This window comes from Mastigoproctus giganteus, chromosome 2 (genome assembly GCF_048544385.1).
Source record: "Mastigoproctus giganteus isolate SK-2022 chromosome 2, ASM4854438v1, whole genome shotgun sequence".
NCBI classification, from domain to species: domain Eukaryota; kingdom Metazoa; phylum Arthropoda; class Arachnida; order Uropygi; family Thelyphonidae; genus Mastigoproctus; species Mastigoproctus giganteus.
The window spans coordinates 173,722,767-173,748,388 of record NC_143576.1 but is presented as its reverse complement, the minus strand read 5'-3'; the positions used below and the strand labels follow the sequence as shown (position 1 = coordinate 173,748,388).

Here is a 25,622-nt window from a genome sequence, read left to right as displayed (position 1 = left end):
TCTACAATTACGAAGATTACTAAGTGTTTGTAATAAGCTTGTAATTGTTTGCCCAATAAATGGCAGATGCATTATCACTTGTGTAAGGGTAATTCCGACATCGTAGCATCGAACTTCCAACACTTAGTGCTCGGTTTGTTGGTAGAATGCTGATGCTGCGGTGACATCAGTAGCTGGGAGCAATGCATGTCTCCTTAATGTTTTAACAATCACATCGAATGTATTCATAACACATCAATACTGAATCAGAGAAAGCCGCATCTGCACCACACACACACACGCATTTTATTTTGATGTGTTTAGTAAAATAAGAAAAGGAGTTTGGAAAGAACTCGGAGCGGAAGGAGACATGCAGAGACAAACTTCACACCAACCTTTTAATTCTGGATCTGACACTACATCTAATATTAAGGATGCACACATGCGTGAAATCGCTTCGTTTTGCATTTGTCTACTAGTTTTTCAAGTGAGACAGCGACAAAGGATCGTGACATTCCTAGGATGGGTCGAAGTTTATCTATTCCGATGCGCCTGCAGAGAAAACTAATTAATGGAAAGAAGGCATATTTAATTATCACATTATGAAGACGATACATATGAGAGTTATGCAAAAAGAGTACTTCTAAAAGTCGCCACCAAGGGGCGTGGCGCTGATTCCGGGACAAACAAGCCAAACATGATCAAGGAAGGAGGGAACTGTCGAAATTATTCCGGGATCGTATGGAAGCTATATTTGCATGTTAGAAGTTTTCTTTTTGTATAATTCTGCTCTAGATAATTTTGCATAATCATCCTCTACATCATCTCTATAACGTGCCTACCATATACATACTTACCATATAAATACCTTCTGTTAATTAGTTTTCTCTGAACATGTGTCAGAGTAGATTGACTTTAATTGCAGACACTCTGTATCCAGTTCATCTATAAGGTTCTTCGATATTATAATTCTTCGCTTCAAAAATATAATAACGAGCAGTTCAATTTAATAGCCAGTACCACCGGAGTCTGACATGACATCTAAAACTAGTTTAAGTACTATCCAAAGGATCAGAGTGACGCAACAACCTTCATTACAATTTCAAAAAGTGTGACTATGCGTCAAATTCATGTCAATACTTGCACCAACCAGAGAGAGTGTCAGTTTCATTATTCTATCATTGCATTTCCTTTTCGTTCAATTGCCGCTTTCAGCAGTCTCCTAGCAACAAATGTATTTCCAATGAAAAACGATCTTTTGGCAATAACTTAGATATTCATGAGCCGAGGCAATCAGCACTGGGAGAAAGGAAGTGCGAAACTTTATCTTCCAGGGCTATTGATCAGGAGCTTTTACGTTTTCAATGATGCACCAGCGGAAGTGTGGCTGTAATGAATTTGGGAGTTGCTTGAGAGTGAAGTGACCTTATGTGTCACTAACAAAATCCTGTCGGGTTCCTTCGGATATACCCTCATCTTGGCATTATAAAAATGTTATCAACGCTTAAAGGAAGCTTGAATGACATTAACTAAATCACTACGAGCATGCGCAGATATAAAAGGTGAAAGCACGTTGCTTTATAGAAAATTGTGTAGCTACGAATGCGGTATTTAATTCCAACTTTCACTACCTGAATTAGTGCGCAAATTCTATCCGTATCCCCTTCCTCATTCTCTCCTCCCTCCTCTCTCTCTGTCTTTCCCTTCCTATCTCTCTTGCTGCGCTGCGATTCACGCGACTGCTTTCGTGTGTACAATTAACCCTTTGTCTCCTCACTAGGGAGTCGGAGCAAACGTTGTACAGAGCGGGGATTGAGGTGAACCCCCGGAATGTGAAGCTATTGAATAATATGGGGCGTCTGATGGAGAAGTCAGGTCGCCTGCAGGAGGCGCTCATGCACTACGGGAGTGCTGTGAGGTAAGTTGAAGGCATGCGTTAATATGATGGAACTTTGTCGTGGCTCGGAGAGGCGGGTTTAATTTCACAAACAACCCCCTAGAGACAAGCTAACGAGGCTGTTTATGACGATATTGTCGCACGGGGAACATGCCGCTTCTGCCGCGATCTAAGCTATCATAAAATGGGGACTTTCTAGCCTCTATGACGTCTTATTTTCCATACGCGGTGCTCCACGGAAACGGATCGAATATTGTAATGCGAAGCGGCTCTCTTGGGATGCGGTTAAGAACATTCCACCTGCCCGATTAGCATCTCAGAGTTTTTCGCCTTTCAGACGATTCACTGCCGGCAGATGTATGTGTAAGGAGGAAACTTGTCATTTCATTTCCTTTTCTACATTTCTTATTTTCCATCAACGTCTCTTTGAATGCCTCCCGATGTGCTCGTTGGACTGTTTGTTATACTGCGTATCAAGCACAACCGGAAGTTTGGCTTTCTTCATCGAGTATTTCCATGAAGTACATGTATGGCAATTTGGGTATTGCCTAAATAGGATTCCAGCGTATTTCCATTGGAAGCGATCTTTTTTTTAAAGCTTTCTTCTTATTTTAAATCTTTATATCTTTTAAAGCAACAGCAAATAACCCTCTTCCAGTCCGATTATCCATTTTCCTCCGATTCCTGATATTGCTCCAAAGCTGAGGCCGTTAGAAGACAATTAAATCCTCATCATGGACAAGCATAGATACTGAGGTGCAGCAAAATTATCGGATTTTAAGGATCACAGAGACCTGTTTTTCCCCCTTCCATAATATAGCAATAAAATTAAGCGTTAATTATTGCTAGTTAATTCAGTAATTACGAAATTGATGACTGTCTTTGGATTTAATGATCCGAATATTCATTAAACCGAGGGTTAATGGGGATGTAATACAGTGTGGGAATTTTCGATTACGAAACCCCGTCAGCTGTAAGTCTTCGTGCGCTCATATTTGCATATATAAGAACTTCTCTGGAATTCTGTTCCGGGTTTTATTTTCATCCGTTGTATGAGGGAAAAAGAAGCTTAGTTCCTTTTAAATTTTATTCGTCATTTTGATTTGTGAAACTGGCCGTTTTATAGGTTCTTTTTTTTGTTTGTTTTTCTTGGAATGTATCATTCTTGAGTCATGATCTCTTAATATAACAAAATGAAAAATGTATTTTTTTTATTTCAAGAAATACTCAGAATGAAATCCCATTTTCTGAAAATAAAAACACCTGAATGAAAAATCTACTTTTTTCAGAGAAAAAAAAAAGTAGTCCTTGCTCTGTGCTTAATAATTAAATATATTCCTGCGCTTATTTGGTACTCCTGAGCCCGAATAAAGTTCCCACAAATTAACGCAACTTTTCAAATTGATTTTTGAAATTCGAAATTCAATTCGACCAAAAGTCGAATTGAATTTCGAATTTACTAAATATTTTGTTGGCTCGAAAGCAACTCCTTAATAGTATTTAAAAATCTGGATTTCTAAATACTTAAGACGTCTAACCATGAATTCCCTACAGGTACTCGATCCATTTTAATCGTATGCTGTTTTTCAGGGTCCATCCAGACGATGTCATGGGATATTTAAATCTTGGCAACGTTTACACTAGCTTGAAGATGTACCGCGAGGCAGAGGATGCTTATGTAAAGGTAAGAAGAAATTTTCCTAAAACGAATCTATCGTTAAACTTTCATAATGGCTGTCCTGGTAAGAGAGATGACATAAACATAACGGTATGCTATTTTGAATAGTTCAGTAATATGTTTTTATAGATAAGAATAAAAAAGACTGCAGACCGTTTATCTGTGCTAAAAGAAAACACTCATATATATTACTGGGAAAACAACAACTAAATGGCTTTCAATTTCTCTCCTTGCAGGCTCAGGCTTTACTGCCAAAACAAGACTTGGCAAGCCCCGATCAAGATAATCGAGTTACCACGCACCACTTGAAAGCACTGCTCCAACTAGCCACGCTAATATCGAAGAATTCATCTCGTCTGGAAGAGGCAGATAAAGTAAGGAAACTGTTTCTCTGACTCGTGTCCACTAATCTCTCGTGGTTAAAAGTCGTTGAAGTGTGCTGGGTGACAGGAAGAATTCTGAAGCATACGATATTTGATCAATAAATTAGCTTAGTGATTAATGTAACAATATCAAGTATTGCACTAATATTTAACGCTCCTTCAAGGAACATCTTTAATATTCTGAGTATCAAAACGCCATACATGACTTCGTTGTGCACTTTGTGGAAATAACGCATTCCCTGTGCTGAAATAAAGCTTGAAAATTACAGTACACTGACTTTAATCAAGGACTACGCTGATGTTTCCATCGAATCTGATATTGACGCTTATCTAAGTAACAAATACAATGTATCGCATTTATTATAACATGGCAGCTCACAAATGCATTTGGCTCTTTCTTTGTTGCTTTCGTGCTGTCATGTAATAAACAAGGGTTACTCAAAAAATACTGACAACACTAATTGTACACGGTCTCGTGAGCAGTAATCACGTTGCTAGGATACGTATAAAAGGAGGCAGGACAGTTGACGAGCCCATGGTAGATTCGTGAGAGAGCGTGAACGGAAAGTTGTTTTGCTGGACGGAGGAGTGAAAGCGTGTGCTGGAGGCGCTCCGAGATATGTTTACGAAGCAAGATCAGCGTTTCTTGATAGATATTTAAGTCTTGGGAATATGAAAGGCAAATAAGTGTTTCCATGGTTTGCCATATCGAACGATTCTGGTGGATAAAATTCCGGTGGATAAAATTTCAAAACTGAAGAGAAGTCTTATACGGCAATGCCAGTGCATGGAAGGATTTCTCTTCCCACTGTTGCCTACTGCAACAATGGGAAGGCAAATTCTTAAGCACACCCCAGCCATTGTCTAGATAAGAGTCCATGTGAATTTGATTGTTTCACAAGATGGAGTTAAGAAATTCAATGCTTTGAGACCGCAGAAGACATACTGCGACCAGTAGATCGCTCTGTTGCCTATATAAGTGTCATTATGAAGTTGACCAAAACTTTAGCGTATTTCTTGAGTACGAGTCATGCATTTTCTCCAAATGCAAAACGCATATGTCATTTACATAAAGCATTAAACATCACTAATACAAAACAAATAGTTCTGATGGACGAGTTCATCCAACATGTCGAGTAACCAAGATACTTTGACCCTTTTTTTTCCAAGATGTAAGTGCCATAAAATCCCCTCGCACGTAAACATAAGTTATAAATGGACCATGTCTTGACTAGCTTCCACCCTTTTTCAAGATGACTGCACTCAAATGACCGCAGGACTGAAATAAGAATACCCATGCCAGAATGCTCTGTAACCACCCCACATATGTTCTGTAAATTTGTTTTAAATCGCACTGTAAACACTAGAAGTCCAAAATGGATGGAGCTTATAATTTTGGCGTCCATCTTGTTAAAATGGTAATTAGGAATAAAAATAGGAATTTCCATTGAACTCACTCACTCGCATATACTGTCAATTTTGATTATATTGGACTGTAAACACAAAGGTTATTGGGGTTACACACAGACACACACAGACATGATCTCATAAGCCTGTTTTCTATTTTTGGAAAGCAGGCTAAAAGGGCCGGCTAATATCCAAAATTAAATTCCTATAAATAAGGATACTTCCACTTTCGTTTTCTTTACGCAGTAAATTAATTGTTCAGTCAATTTATTACATTAATAAATATTGTAATTATTCATTATAATATTCAACGTATAAAATTTTCTGAAGTATTGTCTGCTGCCTTTTCCAGTGCGTTTATATTGCTAAATTATCTTTCTGAGGCTGCAGACTTGTAGTAATTAAATTATACAAGTTTTTTAACCATAATATGCAATTAACTGAATAAACGTTTTGTACTTTCAGCTGTACGCTCACGTAGTCAGCTTGCGAACAGATTACACTGAGGCGTACGTTGGCTGGGGAAGCCTCATGCTGAGGACAAACAGGTAAGTGTAGGTACGATGGAAAACACACTACGTTATACACAAATATGTAGTGCGTCTAACGTAGAGTGGTATAATTAGAGACTAATCTAAAACTGCTCTTGTACAAATATTCCCTACACCGTTCCGATTGTTATTCTTTATATCTGAAAAAACTACATTAAAACACATCATGATCAAACTACAAGATGGTAATGTTCATACTTTAATTCCAGGACACGCGAGGCAGAATTCGTACTTGAAAAGGCCCTTCAGCAAGATGAAGAGGATCCTAACATGCTTTATAATGTAAGTGCAATATTCATAAAGAAGCGTTAATAAGAATGGAAGAGCCATTTTGTCGTATCTTTGCATTAAAATGTATGGAAGCGGATGTTGCTTGATTAATAACTCGATTTATTGATTCATCAATTACTATTGATTGCTAATCTCTATAAATGATTATACCATAACGTGGAAGTTTTCTAAAAATTTTTCCCTTTCTCTTAGCTAGGTATTGTGCTCACAGAACAAGGAAAGGCGACTGAAGCTTTGAGTCTATTCAACAGGGCGTTGAACTATGACCCTCATCACGAGGTAATTGGATTTCCTGAGATTACTGTTTGCTGAAAGGAGGGCGAATTGCTAATTAACGCATGCTCACTACACATCGCGATGTTAACATTAGGGGAATATTTATTGCTCGGTCAATATTGATACTTATTGTTCTCGCTATGTACTAATTGAAGATCAAGATGGCTGAAACTGAGTTGACTCTTATCAGACAACTCGTGTATAGATACACACGCACATATAAACATTCCTTTGAAGAACTCGTAATATTTCTAGGCTGCGAAATATGTTTTACTGCGTAGAATGCATTGTTCTATTTTGAGTAATTTAAGGTGAAAAACTGAATTGTCATGGTTAATTAAAAGATTTTAATTAAAAGAAGACGACGAAAACTGTTCGGAAAAGCACGCGGTTAGTTGCAAAAAAGGGCTTTTAATTCAAAATTTGACACATAATATGGCCATCTTTGGCCGGTGACTTCCTTTAACTTCCCATAGGTGTTGACCAGAATTAAAACCCATACTTCATGCAAGACTGCTGCAGAATGGTTTGGAAGAAGGCAGTTTAGCGGTATCCAGTGGTCCTTTGAGCCTGTCTGTCCAACTCTTTGACGTCATTGTCCACGTATCACCCTATAGACTTTATAGCGGTGTTGTGATGATACTGACAGCGCCAAATTTTAATGTAGGTAGCATATAAGTGTCCAAAACGTCTACATGGGCCATAGACGTTATAGTTTTGGACATTACCACCAAAGGATCACGTTCAAGTTCAAACTAAATGAAAGAGCCTCACACTATCAGTTCGCCTGCCTCCACCAAATCTTGATGGTTGTGACGATAAATTCCGAAAGAAAGTATTCTTGGGCCTTCCCAACATCCAAAAATGTCCATCGGAACGAAATTGTGTATTATGAAGATTCAGCATCCCCATAATATCTTCTGCCACTGTTCTGGGGTCCTCAAATGTCAGGAATGACACCACCCCAAATGCCATTTCGCATTCGTAAATATCATATGGAGCATGCGCAGCTGCTTTACCATTGAACCGAAGGTATGTAACTCTATGGATGGTCCACCTACTAATGGATATTTCTGTAGCTTATTTGTAGTGTACAAAAACATTACCGAGCAAATTTATCCGTGATGATGTTTATGTACACGACATGCATGGGAAGCGAACTACCATCTTTATAATTCCTTGAACACATTCCGTGAGTTTGTGAGCCCGTCCGAATCCTTCGTTTAGTTAAGATATCGCCTACGGTCTTCTATCTTCGAATAACACTGCAGCTCCTGAAATCCACTGTGATGGATATTTAGAAATAGTTGAACATACAGTAAACGGCATCAATCACCGTCCCAAGTTGAAAAAATCTGTTTCAACCCACGCCACGAATACTGGATTCTAATATCCAGTAATCTTGGAACTGCCAATGCAGCTGTTGCTGCATTGGCAGTTCCAAGAGATTTGGTACGCATAGGCCGCATGAGTACCAAAGACACAGTGTACAATATTCATGGAGGGATGTTGCAATATTTTTGGTAATATAATGTATGTGCAATGTGGAGAAGTTAAATTTGATCGTAGTTCTAGCCCACGTGATAAACATGGTGATATTCTTGTATTTTCTCTATCTTCTGAATTTTCTGCAGTCCCAGAGTACAAACAGAAAAGCATATTTTTTCTTTAAGACCATTGCAGTTTTATTAGTTATTAGAGGATGTAGCATGCTAGTGTTGTGTTTCTGTCCGTTTTTAAAATTTTCGCTCGTATTAAAAGTGTTAAGCAGGCAAACAGCGCTGTGAGTCTCACACTGATTCGATATTTCGGATGCCTATTTCTTCAGTAATTGAATTTCTTTTAATCTTTCAGCCGTCTCTGCTTGCTTCAGCAAGGTTGATACAAGTGGAGGGATTGTATCAGTTTCAGGACGTCGCAGTTCAAAGGTAATTTTCACTGTTCTAAAATCTAAGATGTAATAAGTTTTTTGATGCGTATATAATTTTTAGTTTTATAATTTTCGTAATTGTGGGAGATGAAATGAGCCTTTATATTAAAATTCGAGAAAAATTGGATTTCATTATATTATTTTCAGTTCAGAACACACGCTATTCGAAGTGATAAATTTCATATGGACCTCTACGGATACCGCTGGACGACTCAAAATAAAATTCCTTTAGTTAATATTATTTCTAAAATGTAGATCTTACGTGAAAATTAAATAAAAATTAACAATGTTGCCTCCACGACATAATTTAATTTTAAAGTTCATATTAATTATTGATACTATAATCGTAGATACTTTTATAGATTTTTCGATTTGAGTGGTGTGCAACCAAGCTTTCTTCCTCTGCACCATCATTCTTATTACAAATTCATGCGTGAACAATACAATAACCAGAAACCAAATATCAAAGAGTTCTACAAATTGCTACATCTGGAGAGTACACACTTACGAGGAGATCTGACTGAGGTGTTTAAGGCTTTGAATGGATTTAGTAAGCTCAATTTTGGTGTAATCCTTCCTCTTTCTCAGCCTACACATATGAGGAGTCATAAATTCAAATTGATGAAGATGGTTGCAGGATAGATGTGCAGAAAATTTCCTTCTAAGAGCGCAGCTGGTCGATTGTCAGAAAAAATTCCCATTTGGTGGTGTAAAGGTGGAGAGTTGAACAAATTCAAGGAAGAACTATAAAAATTGTCAGAAGGGATAGACAGGTGATATGGGACGAGTGCTTCTTTTTTGGCCGATGCTTTATGAGCTTGCTTTCTTGCATCATTTGACACTGTTAATACTAATATTTGATTAAAAATGCAGTTAATAAAAAAATTAGCCACGCTTGAGCAAACAGTGTTAAAATAAAACATTAAAAACTGAGCATCCGGGAATAAAGAAGGCTTTACTCGCCTACGAGTCACTGATTCATAACGGACGGACAAGACGAATATATAGATACATATGCCCAATACAATATTTCGTAGTTGAGAGCGTAAAAAGTAGATACTCTTGAAAAAGAAGTTATCTGTATGTCTCTGCGAAACCCAAGCGATACAAGTCGCTGTATTCTTAGGATGGAATGGGGAAACAAACTTATAAAGATGTGTTGCGTTACAGTATATCTTAAAAATTTTTCTACCATAATCAGCATGTCTTCCCTGATGGTCCTTAAAAGTGGCTCGCGTAAGTGTCAAATCTACTAGCTTGTGGGACAAAGATTTCTTTGACATCAGTACTCGACGCCTTTATCAAGTACACCATCTTAACGGCTTTAACCCAGTTGTATCTGCTATAAGCAACTTATTTTCCTTTCGGAAATTGTCTTTAGGGTCTTGTTAATTATATCGACCTCGATTCCATTCTTCGTGGATGACTCGTTGTGAAATTAAGCTCTATAATATTTATGGCGCATACTAGAACTATTATTATACAATCAAACATGCGCTATGGGAATGTGCCCAGTTATTGTATACAGAGGAGTAATATTCCAGTATATTCGGTTACACAAATAAACTTTAAAAGCCAGTCATGCATTATTTCAATGATATCATGATGAAAATCATTCCGATAAGAGCTAAATTATACATATTAGTGATACTGGGTTCCACAATTGTGATATTTCTTTAAACTAGTATCAGGCAAAAATCCCCATGAAAGCAAGGTGTCACAAGAGACCGATACGTTAGAAACCACACATCATAAAACAGTTTGTTTTAAATTCCATAGTTCTTTTAGAGAAGTTCTTGAATACTTGAATACTTCTAATCTCGTTCTATTGATGTGGAAGGTAATCTTCAGTCTAATAGCTGCCACTGATACATGGAAGCTAAGGTAATGTAGCAGATATACCAGAGTAGTTGATCCAAGAGAATATATCAAACCGTCTCTACCAAGAAACTAAGTTTCAGATATGCTCCACACGATGATCTTGCTGAGATAACTGCATAAATTAATGACACTCATTCCTGGAATCTGCAAACTACCTCAACCAGTTCGATGTTCACAACTACCAGAAACTATATAACAACTATGCTTTTACATGCTGCAGAAGTATGATATCTTCAAAGTTTTCTGCTGAGTTTTGGCTCTTAAAATGGGCCATAAGCAAACGTACACTTCCTCCACTAAGGATAACTGCAATGGTTAGTTTGCTACAAATTAAATGACTCCCCACGCCGATTTGGGTGGAATGTTTTACTGTGACTGTTGAAATGATCGTTGGCCAGGTTTTTGCACCATCATTCTGGGATTAGTGCTCTTGGAGAGTCCCCCAGCCTTCTCTCAGAGCAACGCAAAATTTGTGCTTGTATTTCAACCGTTTTCACTTGTCCGATAGCTTTCTGCCCTTTCAGATGTTTTCACGTGCCCAGTCACTGGATGCTGACTTTAATAAGTTCGCTTGCCACAGGGAATGCAGACTCCGCATCCTCTAGTAGTATTTCTCTGTCCCTGATCTTCCTCCTGGAAGCTCACCTTAATGCTATTTCAAACAAATAAATCTTAGATTAATTAATGACTGTTTGCTGGACGAAAAACCAGAGTTTCCGGGAGAAAAAACCATGCTACCCTCTCCTGAAACCGACTAACTCAGCCATGTTGTGAAAAAGGTCTATAAAAATTCCTCACATCATCAACGGGACTCGAACTCAGGTCTTTTACACCCGATGTGGGGAGGACAGCGATTCTACCAACTACCCACGAGGCTGCATTGCATTTATAAAGTCTGATGCACAATGGAAACGCAAAATGTCCAATACTCTATTTATCTTATATGCAATCTAATGTGAACACGTATAAATGGGGGGGGGGGGTATCTTGTGCAATACACGTGTGTTTTTATTTTTTTAAAAGAATCGAAACGAGTTATTTGTTAAAAATACCTCACTGTTGACCTCTTTGACACGTCACTTTTGTTGCAGGTTACGACGTGTTGCGGAACTGGGGCTTGCTGACGAGACTGTATACTTTAACCTGGGCATGTTAGCTGTGAAGGTTGGAGATTATCATAGTGCCGAAGAGTGGTTTCTACAAGCATTACAGGTAAGAATAATGAAAAGAACCGGCAGTAGATCGGAAACACAAATAACTGACAGGCTCCCTCTCACATTATCTTAATGCTCTCATGTCGCGACAAGTGGAGGAAATAACAGTAAATAACGATATTTATTTGAAACAAACACAAGGCATATAATTTAGATCCAAATAGCACACAGTGTCACAAATTAGTTCATTCCTTCGACATGAACAACTTATGGAACTTGTATAGGTCTCAATTAAATAACAATAACAATATGTACTGTTATTGTATACGTATCATTATTTTAATAAGGATAAATGCGTAATAATGATGATAAATAATGAAGAACCACGGTCAAATAAAATGCGTGTGCTACTGAACTATCGCATTGACCTCTACATCGAGAGTAAGGACAGAGTAGGGGAAACTAAATAATGATAGGAAAGGACAATTTATTATCGTGGAGTTATTTACTGCATTCCTTCAATGTAATTACCGCCTACGAAACAGCTGTCTTGGCTCGGTTGGTTGTTGTAGGGTTTTAAGCGCATCAGCAGCTCAGGGCATATTGTGTTGTATGTATACAGGGTGTCTTCGACATCGATATTTATTGAGGGAATGGTTCATTAAAACACAAGAAAAGTCTACCCCCCAGTATGAAGTAGGAGCAACTGGCTTGAGTTAGAGCGTTAAACAGATTAGTGACGTCTTTTCCGCTTCTATCTATCGTTGTATCTTCTATCTTCATATTGTTGCAAAAATTTATGTAAATTGTTCATAAAATGCGTGATGAAAATGTAAGGCTGGAACGAACGGATTCGTGCTGTGGTACAATAAATTAATTAGGGGTGGCGAGTAGAAGAGCATTAGAACGTTAGCAGAATATGCAGACTCTTTGTGTATGGCATGTGAAGGAAATGATAGAGCTGCAGCCAGCAAATACCAGCGTCGGTGGTATTCGGTGTTTTTTTTTGGTATTCCAAAAAGGCAGCACCCTAATTAGTGTGTGTTTGTCAACGTCCACCTGTAACTTGAGGGAATGGGGTACAGTGAAAGGACATCATGATGTAGACCAGGCCCAATCATATTCTACACAAGCAGAGCGTGACATTAGATCCCTCCACCAACATACGAAGAATTGCTGCAAGAACGAGTCATCCCGAAACCTTCTTTGGTGCACACTACATGAACATGGGCTTACCATATGCAGGGAGTTCAGGCATTGCAAGCAGGAGATTCACTTGCGCTGAGAAATTTGTTTATGGATAATTAATTGTGCCAACAACAGCCCTGACTTTCTTGTGAACATCCTATGGACTGAAAAGGTAACATTTACACGAGATAGGATATTCAACATGCATAATCTCCATACATGGTCATTGGAAAATCCTCATACCATTCGGCAATCCCGTTTCCAAGTGCGGTTTAGCGTCAATATGTGGGCTGCCATTGTAGGCGATAACCTTATTCATCACGAGTTCCCTGCCCGCCTAAACGTTGATCATTACATATAAAGTTTTTTTCAGTGTACGTGCCAATATGTGGTTTCAGCTAGACGGATCGCGTCCGCATGTTGGACGACAAGTAAGAACATTCCTAAATGATCGTTACCGGGATCACTGGATTGGTCGCGGAGGTTCCATTTCTTGGACGCCACGCTCTCCTGGCCTTAACTCTTTGGATTTTTATGTGTGGGGTCACATGAAACAATTTTTTTTACGCCACAGAGGTTAACAACAGAAATGATTGGTTGAATCTATGTACGGGATCCTTCTTACTCCGTGTTACTCTGGATATGATGATAGCCATGTACAGTACAAGTAATATTATTCAGGTATTTAGTAATAACTAAAATAAAAACATTTTTACATAAATAAAACGTTTACAATTAAAGTAGCATTTTTGATAATGAAAGCTTTTCATAAATTTACTATTATAATAAAACGCTAGAAGCAGAAATGACGTCACTAATCTTTATATTACCTTCTAGCGAAAAACTCTAGATTCCGGAAGAAAATCCATGGTAGTCTAGACTAAGACTTCACAGTGTCTCAGATTTTTCAATGCATAGAAGAGTGCACGTAACGCTATAATATTTTTATTTTATTTTATATTATTATTTTTCGGCTGATGCAGAAAAAATCGGCTTCCTTACATCATTGTCTGCGCGGAAGCACAGCGATAATAATAACTTCCCCCACCGGGAAAAAAAGGCCCTGGTTCGAATCCCATCAATGACATGAGAAACTTTTACGATTTTTCCACTTCGTGGCTGAGTTAATCAGCTTCGGGAGTGAATAGCAAGGTCACCCCCCACCAGGAATTCTGGGTTATCGTACAGAAAAACAGATAAATCGACCAGAGAGCAATTTATGGACATAATACGCATGGGCCTATAGGTACAGTCTTAAGTGGCCCTAATAAGACAGGTTTTTTTTAATTACATCATTTGTCTTTACTAATAACATACAATTTAAAAAATTATACAATAATTTTGACAATTATACTTTAAATCTGCTTTTAGATTTAGAAGTGTTTACAATCATATTTCGCGTAAACCAACCACGAGGACTAAGATATCGTGGTAAACGATATATCCTAGTGGTTGGTGCGCCCAGTTTATGCAAAATTTAATTTCGGCACGGCGCAGCATATTCGATAGAATACCCTGGAGTAAAATCCCCTAGGTTTGTTGCATGTAGTATTTTATAAGCATATCTGGGATATGCTTATAAAATACTACAACGCCGGCCACAAGAATGTTCAACGGGTTCTGTCGAACAGGGCCCCGCGCTCAAATAGTCTAAATAATAATATCATCCGCGTCTTTTCCGCATTTCTATCAACGACTATAATATAAAACTATTTAATTATTTCTTAGTTTTGTAAAATTTGAGAAAAATTAAAAATTACAAAAACACCCCGTGTAAGTTTTTGCACAGGACCTCAGGACCTGCAATTAATTCTTGAACAGAGTCCCACAAATTTTGGGCCGGCCCCAAACTAATAATTTAATAAGTAGTGTTTCCACACTAATAATTTATTAGTGATATAATTTCTGAAATATGTTCTTAGCTCGTGAGTACCATAAAGGGTACTCAGTACGGAAACCCTTCTCCAGATAATAAGCGTCATAAGCTTTCGTCCATACGGGACTCTTCTCTACCACACGAGCGTAATCATCACGTTCGGAATCAGTATTGCGGATCGACTTCTGTAAATCTCACTTCACGTCTGGAGCTGAATTGTGAGCATTTAATTCCAACCGTCAAAGGCATTGAAGTGCACACTTATCCCTTTGACACTCATCCGCATGGTTTCTTTACCGCATTGATTCTCCATCAGTTCTCATTAGTATTCCATAGTGCGCTTGAAACATTACAGACGGTCCATGAATGTTAACAAACGTCTAGTCTGGTCAGTAGCAGTTTTTTTGAAGTACATTTAAAGCTGTTGTACTTCGGGAGTCATTCTCCTAATGTACATCAATAAATTACGCGTCAGTAGCCAAGAGTGGAGCCGATTTCTGGGTAAAAGCAGAAGTAAATAAAACCCTGAGCAATTTACTTTTTATTTTATTATTCCCCCTGACATATTACGAGATTGTCAATTAAAAAAATATATATAATTATTTGTTATATTAATTTTAATATATTTATGTTATAAATTAAATCAAATGGCTTTCTTTTCAGAGAAGAAGGAATTTCCCAGAAGCTCTTTTCAATATGGCTCTACTCTTGTATAAAGACAGTCGACCAATAGAGGCCGCTACTTTCCTCAGGACGCTGCTCCAGGTGAGTATAGAAAACTCAGAGAACCCTCAAAAATACTCGATAGGTAAATTTTTGCCAAATAATCTACATTAGAAATACACGATTACGATACACGCAATTTTGCATACAGCTTGACAATGCAGGACTCGGAACCAATGATGCACGCCATTGGAACCAATTGGTTCCATTGCCACCATCGATGTTTTAATCCTAAATCATTCCAAGATCTTGTTCTTATTCATATTCAAGAATATTTAAGCATTCCAAAGAGTGCATTTGAATCTCGAAGACTGGAAGAATTCTTAAAAAAAAAGCTTTTTCAGTCGGGGATGTTGTTAGCCGATCTCAGGTGCAGAGGGTGGATCTCCCAAACTTGTGTTGATGCATGAAAACAAACTTTGGTGTTATTCGGCCGGCGAACACACAGTTGTACAGACATTATACAAAACTAAACCGCATGAACTAGAGAACCATAAGAATTGGCACACAAAGGTCTGAGTAGCCGAAGTGAAAATATTCCTAACGTGAATAACGTTTTTAGAATTTCATCCCCAATTGGAACACAACAAAATATAATTATAGTGTTATCGAGGAAAATGTTTCACCTGCACAAATTTTCGACTGAGAATGCCTAGTTTGTTATAATTAATTTCTTAAACGAACACAAAACATTCCAGACTCTGCTAAGTCAATAACAACTGCTAACTGCGCTACTTTTATGGTAACACCTGCTTGAAACAGCTGACATTTTTGCATCTGTAACTCAGTATGGTTAAAATGTATCATAACAAAATAATAAATCTCATAGCTAACCGATTTTCAAAATTATTTTTCAAAAGTTATTTAAAAATTGATGTAATACGTATCATTTAAAAAATAAAGTTTGTTTTTCTTAAAAATACATATGATATTCCAACGTCACTGGAACTTTAACATTTATTAGGTGAATTTAATAATATGTTGCCGATAATTTGAGGATTTAAGAATTTTTTTTTTATTTTAAATTTAAGATTATTTTGAGAATTTATTTCTCTCATTAATGACCGATAATAATCTGGTAAATAATAGACGCATAGTGGTACCTTTACATCAAGGCAAAGTATGAATGGGAATTGCAAAAAATGAGTCTTATTTTAATGGCGCCACGTTGCGTCCGAACATCAAAAATCTTTTTTAACTATTCCATATAGTTAGAATTTTTTACGACCTATTTAATATACAATACGCGAAGTCCTTTATTGTCTGAGATAATAATGACATTCCAGGACAGGTTTACTGAAGGGAGTTGACAAAAAAGAAAACAGAATGCACCATTAAGCTCGGCAAAGTCATATTATGTGATTAATACGGCATTAAAAATTGTACGATAAAAATCTAAAAGTGAAGAGAAACTGTGTTTATCATATACACTGCTCGACAAAATTAACAACACCTAGAAAACGTGGTGTAACTCGTGATGTAGTTCTGTTCTCTGACGAGTCCCGTTTTAACCAACAAATAGATTGTAGATCTTATTTCATCTGGAGACAATGAGGAATGCGGCACAGTCCCTCGAACATCAGAGAAAGGGACACACGGTGTAAGCGGTGTTCTCGTGTGGGGTAGAATAATGATCAACGGCCACATCTCTCTTCATGTTTTTGATAGGTGCACCGTAACTGCGCAGAAGTACTGAGAACAGATTCTCGAACCCTATGTGCGACGTTTTAAGGGTGCAGATGGCTCAGATTTTCTTTCATGCACGACAACGCCACTACACACAGAATTCAAATGGTGGAGGAATCTTTTGAAACTGAAGATATGCAACAACTGCCCTGACCAGCACGATCACCAGTCTTAAATCCGATCGAACTTGGGTGTCGCATTACGCGCCGACAGCCAACTATTTGGTCACTTGGCGAGCTAAGGTCTGCGCTGGTGGAAGAATGGAATTTGTTGCCACAGAATGTTATGGACGCCCTTATATCGAACGTGGTTCACGGCTGTCAGGTCTGTTTAGCCGTTGGAGAGGATCATACGCCGTACTGATGTAAAGTGACCACATTTTCGAGCATCTTGTATCGACTCCCTTTTACCCGTGCGAAATTTCTCTCTGTCTCCTAATTTCATCTTTATTCTATGGTACACTACCATACTATTATTTATTGATTCAATTTTGATATTTTGTTATCATTGTTATTATTTTATTGTTATCTTCTTACTATATCTTATTATATTACTATCCATGTGAAACCGGCAGCATACCCTGATGGGTACATTGTATCGTACGTTTCCATAAACATATATTAACCAAATTTTGTCCCGCTTCATTGCAAGCTGGACGAGGTACACCAGGTTTTTTAAATGTTCTATTAATTTTGTCGAGCAGTGTACTTCTGGACAAAATCGGAAAACCAAAAGTCAAGGTTCAGTATGCAATGTACTCAATATGTATAAAAATAATTCATCCCTGGAAGTTCATAGTTAATTATAGAGATCACATGAACAAGTAGACGCTGTTAAGAACGGGCGTGCTCACTCAATGACAAAAACAAATGAAAAAAAATTAGACAAGAAAAGGACTTAGATCCCTAAATAAGAGGTGCGACAGTAGATTACCACATGCTCCTTCGCCTGATCACAGAAATGGTGTGACACCTAAAGTCAGCAGCTGGAAATATCGCATGCCAAGGCATACGATTAATGTAGGCAGTAGTGCGACAATTTCAAGCCAGGAAGACCGCCATTAATGATCCATGAGCAAGTTGAAATGGATAGTGAGAGAATATTGCAAAGGCATCCTTAAAGAGCGCTAGCATCAGAGACAGTTCACAGAATTGGGACAGAAATAAAGGAATGTTGTGTATGTGTTAAGAGCCAAAACAACAAAGCAACTACGATTGTGGGACATTAGCATATTGGAAATTTTTCGTTTGTTATGTAGTCGATTCGCCTGTTTGCTGGACGAAAATCCCAATTTCCGGAGGAGAGGACCTTCGCTTGATAACGAATAACTCAGCCACGTTTTCAAAGAGGCTCATAAAATTTCCTCGCATCATTGACAGGTTCCGAACCCTGATATTTTTCACCCGTCGTAGGGAGGTCGGCAGCCATCTGTATAGCTCTTCATACAATGAATTACCATGATCGAGTAACTGCTCGTAAGCCGAAGCTGTCTATTAGAAATGCATGGCACCATTTATCATGGTCACAGAGAACCAGCAACAGAACGCGACATGAAGTTGAGGAATCGCTACATAATCCAGGCATCAGACGACGCACTTGTGTGAAATATGTCCAAAGAACGGAACGGTTTCATCCAGATTGTATTGCATTACCAATGAACTTCGGTGGTTGTAGTGTGATGGTATGGGCCTATGTAACGTGATTTCGGCTTGGCCAACTGGTTGTTATCAATGAATGCAGCTGCATTAGGCAGTCCTTTGGAAAGGGTTTGAAATGCCTTTTTGGTTGCCACCGTTGTACTGGGCTGTTAAAATAAATAACTTTTATATTCATATTCTGGAAGGACCGCATGAGGTGAGAGGAACTCACAGGACAGAGTACAAGAAGATCGCCGTATTTAGTAGTCATACAGGCCTGAACAAAGGTCAATCAATCTAATGAACATCTGCACCCTCGCGTTTGACTACTCGGCTACAGCGGCTATTTAACCGACTGCAGCCTTTCCTTACCCTGCACAATTCCTCTTAGCCACCGTTGGCCTCTCGCATCGAAAGCTCTTTCCAATAGGATACTATGATGTAGTAACAAAGGAACTGGATGCAAAGAATAATTTTGATATCATATTTGGATCTTAAAAAGGCTTTTGATGCTGTTGCACATGGAAGACTGCTGCACAGCATTGAAGGCAAATTGCCGCTATGGATAAAGGGGTGGTTGAGTGGGAGAAGACAGAGAGTGGTAATCAATGAACACTGCTCTTCATGGACTAATGTTATTAGTGGAGTCCCCCAGAATTCAGTGTTGGATACGTTGTTGTTTTCTGTATTTATTGATGATGGTATATCAGGCTTAATGTCCAAGTTTGCAGACGATATGAAGGTTGGCAGGGTTGTTAAGGACTCTAATGACAGTACGCTGCTGCAATAAGATCTAGAAAAGTTAAACATATAGGCTAAGAGGTGGCACTGAAGTTTAACATTGACAAATGTAGTGCTGCATATAAAAAAAAAAAAAAAAGTGCTGCATATAGGAAACAGTAACCCCAGAGTAACGTATCAACTGTGTGATATTATATTGACAGTGGTAGAGAGTGAAAAGGACCTTAGGGTAATCGTGCAGGCAGATATGAAGTTTTATGAGCAGTGCAGACCGTCTGCAAGAGTAGCTCATGATGTCTTGTCAATGACATACAGGAATTTTTCTAGCAGGGATAAAGAGGTGATTATTCCCTTGTATAAGGCAATGGTCAGGCCACACCTTGAGTACTGTATACAGGTCTGGAGGCCTCATTTTAAGAAGGATGTAGAGCTGTTGGAACGAGTACAGAGAAGGGCAACAAGATTAGTGAATGGAACAAAGGATTGCTCTTACGAAGAAAGGCTTAAGTTTTGCAAATTACAGTTTCTGGAGACTAGGCACCTGCGAGTTGATCTGATTGAGGTGTATAAAGCCTTGAATGGTTTGAGCATTCTCAATGCTGATGGGATTCTTCCTCTTGCTCAGAATAATCGCCTGAGAGGGCATAAATTCAAATTAAGGAAAGACGGTTGTAGGATAGATGTTCGGAAGTTTGTCTTTAGCCAGCGGGCGGTTGATTGTTGGAACAAACTTCCATCTGTCGTTGTAGAAGTTGATAGCTTAAACAGATTCAAGGCAGAACTAGACAAACATCTTTGAAGGAGGTTTTGTTTTTGGCTGATGCTATATATAAGCTTGCTTTCTTGCATCATATGCCTTTGCTAATGCTAATTTACAGAAGCATTGACTGGATTTTCTTTGGTTATTGGACCAATCTTTGTACATCAGAGGCAGAGTCGTTCGCGAAAACATCGGCAGGGATGCAGTTTCCGAGATAAACTGGCGCGTCTGACGCCGACTACCATGCCACATTCAAATAAAATACCACTTGAACCTTTTAAAAGTCTAATTCATTATTGCAGTGAATTGCATATACATCTATATGTATCTGTCCACTGCCTGATATCGCATAATACAAACACGGGATGTTATTACTGAAGGGGCGTCCATTTCATGAAATGAAATGGTGCAGGTGTATCTAATAAAGTGGTCATAAGTGTACAATATGCCCTATTTAATTTGTTTTTTAACTGAATTATTAATATAATATACTAATTAATTCATTATTAATGATATCAACAATTTAATTGGTTACTTCAAAAAACAAAATGCATAAAACCCCAAGCATTATTTTTTAGAAACACCTGACTTTTCTGATATTGACGTATAACAAAAGTCCACTTTGACATTGTTTGTCTGTTTTCTTCTTAATGCTTTTCATTTCCTTTTCATCGTGGTAACTCATTTATTCTCCTTCTCTTTGTACAGCAGAAGCACAACCACGTCAAGGGTTTACTACTCTTGGGCGACATCCACTTCAGTTTTATTGAAGATTTGGACAGAGCTGAGGAGGTAAGTGAGAAATAACTTTCATGCCTCGTCGCACACAACAAAAGGGTACTTCACTTAGCTGAGAAGCGGCTTAGTGTTAATTATCGATAGGAAATGTCACGTAATGCAGGCAGTGGGATGGACGAGTTTTGCTTGCCATTAAAACATTCGAAACAGCAGATAACGCGCAAGAATATGCATGAACTTTGCTCGGTTAAAAGTGTCACGGGTCCTAGACACAGTGTAATGCTGCAGCGCTGGTGTTTAAAAGGGAACAATTTATGGGTCCTTAAAAACAGGAGCCATTAATATTAGTTTCCACTCAAAGTGCTGTAAAAGGAATTCGGATATGTTATGAATTTCGTTGAAAGAAACATGAAGTAAGCAGCAACTGAACCCCACCCTCACACTGCCGTTTTGATCTTTGCAACATAATGAAGGTTTAATGTGTCATCAGCAAGTCACGTAAGCACCTACAAGTTGTTGTTTTTGGTTTTTAGGAGCATCAGCAACTAAGGCCATAGCTCCGGGGATATGCGGTGGTCATTCCCTGACCTTTCCGCATCCTCCGTATTTGGTGGTCACGGGCTTGAACCCCGGTCTAATTAAGAAGCGTGTGCTACGCACTGCTGCTCCTGACTGTCAAAGCTATCTTCATTGACATAGCAGAGAAAACTATAAAGTTGAAATAGAACTCCTACTTAGCTGATGGGATTTAATGGTCAGTCGTTGTCCTACATTAAGGAAATAACAATGCGAAAGTTTAAAGATGGGTTCGAACCTCGATTATATTGAACTACAGGTAAATGGAATGCAATAATAAAATTTAAATCCAGCGTCAAAGACAGTGGCGTGTAAAACGATAAGGAATACAGCTGATCAAGCTGACCTACAGAGTTTATCAGTAATATTTTTTTCTAGCTTCTGGAACTCTGAAGATATTTCTGCACCAGATGCCTTACACAGCGAAACGTTGTTATGTTGAACCTCGATTAAGATATATTTTTAAATTCCTTTGGGAGAGTCCTACGCAAAGAGCGTTAATTTATTTGAAATTAATATGTACACCCGAGTATTGACGTATAATTAATGGACATAATCTCGGTTCCCTGTTTTAGTTTTTATTTCCGAAAAATGCAAATAATGGAATGGTGATCCCAGGCTTTCTGCGTTCTCCTCTCATCTGCAATAGCGCTGAGCGTTTTGAAGTGAGAGTTTCCATCTATGCTCTTTGATGTTTTGAAATAAAATCCATTAAAACATTTAGAAGAAAAACAGTGTATATTTGGAGATAAATTCAACCACTAGAGTCATTATGAATATTATTTCCATCATGACTATTTCTTGCTGAAAGAAATCTGCAAGTCTGCTTTTCGAAAACAGTTGAGAATCACATTTGATCTTTCCTTTCCTTTCCAGGATGTAAAATATGTTTATTCACGGCGTCAGACAGTTTGCATGTCTGACGCAATTGCAAGAGTGGTGTTTTGTATGTGAGGGATAAAAATCAACAAGTTGTTGATTTTAAAGTAAGCTGAGCACTAATACAGAAACAGAAAGACATTTTTTCTCATTTGTGAATGCAGAGTCCAGTAATCCATTCCTTTGTTTATCTCCTTAGCAGGATTAACCAATACAAGTTATGGTTTTGTCGTGGAAAATATTTTAATGGATGGTTAACGACAGTAATCAAGGTAAGCTACTGCAACAAGATCTATAAAAATTAGGCAGATGGGCTGAGAAGTGACAAATGAAGTTTAACATTGGCAAATGCAAAGTACTGCATATGGGTAGCAGTAACCCAAGAGAAACGTATTAACTGTTTGGTACTACACTGAGGGTAGTGGAGAATGAAAAAGACCTGGGGGTAATTGTGCTGTCAGTTATGAAGTTCTCTGAGTAGCGCAGACAGGCTGCCAGGACAGTGCATGGGGGTTTTGTCAAAGATATACAGGAATTTTTCTAGCAAGGATAAGGAAGGTGATTAACCCTTTGCATAAGGCAATGATCAGGCCACACCTGGAGTCAGGTCTGGAAGCCTCATTTTAGGAATAATGTAGAGCTCCTGGAAAGGGTACCGAGAAGGGTAACGATATTTGTGAGGAAAATAAAGGAGTGTCCTTACCAAGAAAGGTGTTTACGTATGTAGCACAGTGTTATCGTCACCGTCTTCCCCACACCTCGTGAAAAAGGCCTGATGTCGAATCCTCAATGACGCGAGGAACTTTTGCGGGCTTTTTTTTTCATTCCTTGGTTCAGTTAGTGCATTTCAGGCGTAGATAGCAAGGTTTCCCCCTCCTTGAAACTCTGGTTTTTCATCCAGAAAAACGGACAAATCGACCATAGCACAAATGAAATTTTCAGACACACGGCACTACAGATGAATTAATTTTCTGGTGGCCTAATATGACATTTTTTTAACAAGAAATATTTCATTTCTGCAAATTGCAGCGTCTGGAGACTAGGCACCTTCGAGGTGATCTCATTGAGTTGTTTAAGACTGAATGGATTGAGCAAGCTGAATACTGATGGGATTCTTCCTCTTGCTCCGACTACTCACATTAGGTGGGAATAAATTCCAATTGAGGAAGGATGGTTACAGAACAGATATTCGGATGATCACCTTCAGCGAGCGAGCGGGTGGTTGATTGTTGCAACAAAATTTCATCTGTTCTTGTGGAAATGGACAGTTTGAATAAATTCAAGGAAGAACTAGATAGACTATTGGAGGGGATAAACTTTTGTTTTTTTTTTTGGACAATGCCAAAATTATATGGAAGTTTTTCTTCTTTGCAATTATGGATCCCAAAACGAACAGTTTCCTGAAGTTGAAAATAAAAGCTGCGATATAAGCGATTTTCTGCAAGATGGACTGAACATATGCACATCTGCATTTCAATATCAGTCAGCTATCTATGAATTGAAATTTTTCAAACCAGAATTTTTGAAAAACTCGAGAATTCTGTTTCGAGTCTTTTTTTCAAAATTTTTATATTATTATTCTGAAAGGAATAACAATATAAAATTATTAAATATTATTATTCTGAAAGGAATAATAGAGCAACTTAAATATTTCTGTTGAAAGAGTGAAAGATAAGCTGCTGACGTTGAAAGACAGATATAAAATGGTGGAAATGAGATTTCTCAGCAAATTACTTCTGGACTTAATTGCCCTTAATCATTAAATAAGGTTAATATTTTTTTCTGCTCAGTTTGTATATTTCTTTGTTTATTTATTTATTTTTTGTTAGTTTTACACCAATGCAACTAAAAATAAATTTCGATTATAGTCCACTGCTGACCATAAAGGACAAGAGTTCCCAAGGGACAGAAGTTCCCATATTCATTATAACCACTTTACTTCAGCTGGCGCAACGCTTCTAAATTACGGTTTGATCTTACCCTATCCGCGCGTGTTACCACCGAACCACAGACGCCTGTAAAGAGCCATCGGAACCGTCGCAGTTGGTACAGTGGCTACGATTTCTGTCCTTCCATGCCGTGACTGGAAACAGGAAAACCGACCATTATATATAGAAGGGATATTTGAAACAATATTATTGTTTGCTATATTTAAAATTTTATGAATCTAAAATGTTATGTAACCAATCCTCTTTAAATGCTGTCCTGTACAAGTTTTGAACCCCAGTTGAATTAAGGTGATAGTCTAGAAAGCGATGACCTTGGTATAGTTATAAATGCCTCTGCTAATTCTATAATAAACTCAACGCATTCCGCTAACCTAAGAGTATAATTGAAACTTATAGTAAAGAATTTTAGGACTATAAAGATCGAGTAACTTGTAAATAATTGGATTCCTGTTTTATAACTGCTTCTTGAACTTAAGATTGACTCCACTTTCTTTCTAACCAGTGTACGTGTCTTTTCAGTGCTATATTCAAGCTCTTCGGTTGGATCCCCGAAACCATCAGAGTCTACACAATTTATGTGTCGTCTACGTGAAACGCCACCAACTGGAACGAGCCATGGACTGCTTCAAAGCTGCTCTCCAACTAGCACCGCACGTGGACTACATACAGCGCCACCTGAACATGACTGGGATGTTGCTGGAACAGAATCTTGATGACCTGAACGAGTTGAACAACGTGACCGATCTCAGCCCTCACTTTTCAGATCCGCAACGCCATCTGCTGTTCGATCAATGAAACTACCGAGACGAATGGGAAATCGGAGGGCATTTTTTTAGATTATTTTTGCGTTTCTTTCATATGTGACCACATGAACCTGGACAGTTCCCCGGACTTGAATCCCGGATTCCCTGCCTGCGAGCTGTTTTAAATTTCCAGATATCTCCTGTTCTTACCAAGTGCCTACGCAGACGACGGAACACGTTTGTTGGTTAATTCGATTTTAAAAAAGAAAAAAAAAAAAGACAGACACTACTGTACAGACTCTAGAACACACCTCTTACTCACTTGGTTAGCGTCTGAGAGACTCTAGAATTATCTGAATTTACAGTACTCCTGTACTTTAAGAAATATTAGTTGTTCGTCTAGAACGTTGTCTTTGTGTTCTTCCGCAATTTAATTGAAACATGCCTACATAGAATCGAGAGAGAAAGAGAATCTCATTCAGTGCGTTTGACTCTTGTGAGAATCATGAAATGAACGGACCTTACTGAAAACAACGATAACCAACACTACAATTGCACTTAGATAACTGATTGAATTAATTTAAGAGAAGGAGTTCACTCATGGTTATATACGTATGGGGGTGACCACAAATTATCCTCACAACTTCGTTAATTTTTTCAGTGAATGAGATATTAAACAAGCTAGTTAATAATTCATGA

At 38.2% G+C, this 25,622-nt stretch overlaps 1 protein-coding gene across 1 annotated transcript in view; it reads left to right on the top strand.

Annotated features, from left to right (window-relative positions):
* The window catches only part of LOC150089758 (protein O-mannosyl-transferase Tmtc3-like), a 186,308-nt gene extending 160,980 nt beyond the window's left edge, over positions 1-25,328 (top strand). Inside the window, exons 11-21 of the mRNA XM_090390094.1 lie at positions 1,760-1,897; positions 3,467-3,560; positions 3,791-3,928; positions 5,810-5,892; positions 6,105-6,177; positions 6,379-6,465; positions 8,317-8,390; positions 11,365-11,485; positions 15,155-15,256; positions 20,747-20,830; positions 24,700-25,328. Coding sequence (XP_090246220.1) covers positions 1,760-1,897; positions 3,467-3,560; positions 3,791-3,928; positions 5,810-5,892; positions 6,105-6,177; positions 6,379-6,465; positions 8,317-8,390; positions 11,365-11,485; positions 15,155-15,256; positions 20,747-20,830; positions 24,700-24,975 — 1,270 coding nt within the window. The 3' untranslated portion in view covers positions 24,976-25,328. The remainder of the gene's footprint in view (positions 1-1,759; positions 1,898-3,466; positions 3,561-3,790; positions 3,929-5,809; positions 5,893-6,104; positions 6,178-6,378; positions 6,466-8,316; positions 8,391-11,364; positions 11,486-15,154; positions 15,257-20,746; positions 20,831-24,699) is intronic.
* Positions 25,329-25,622: the final 294 nt, after the last annotated feature.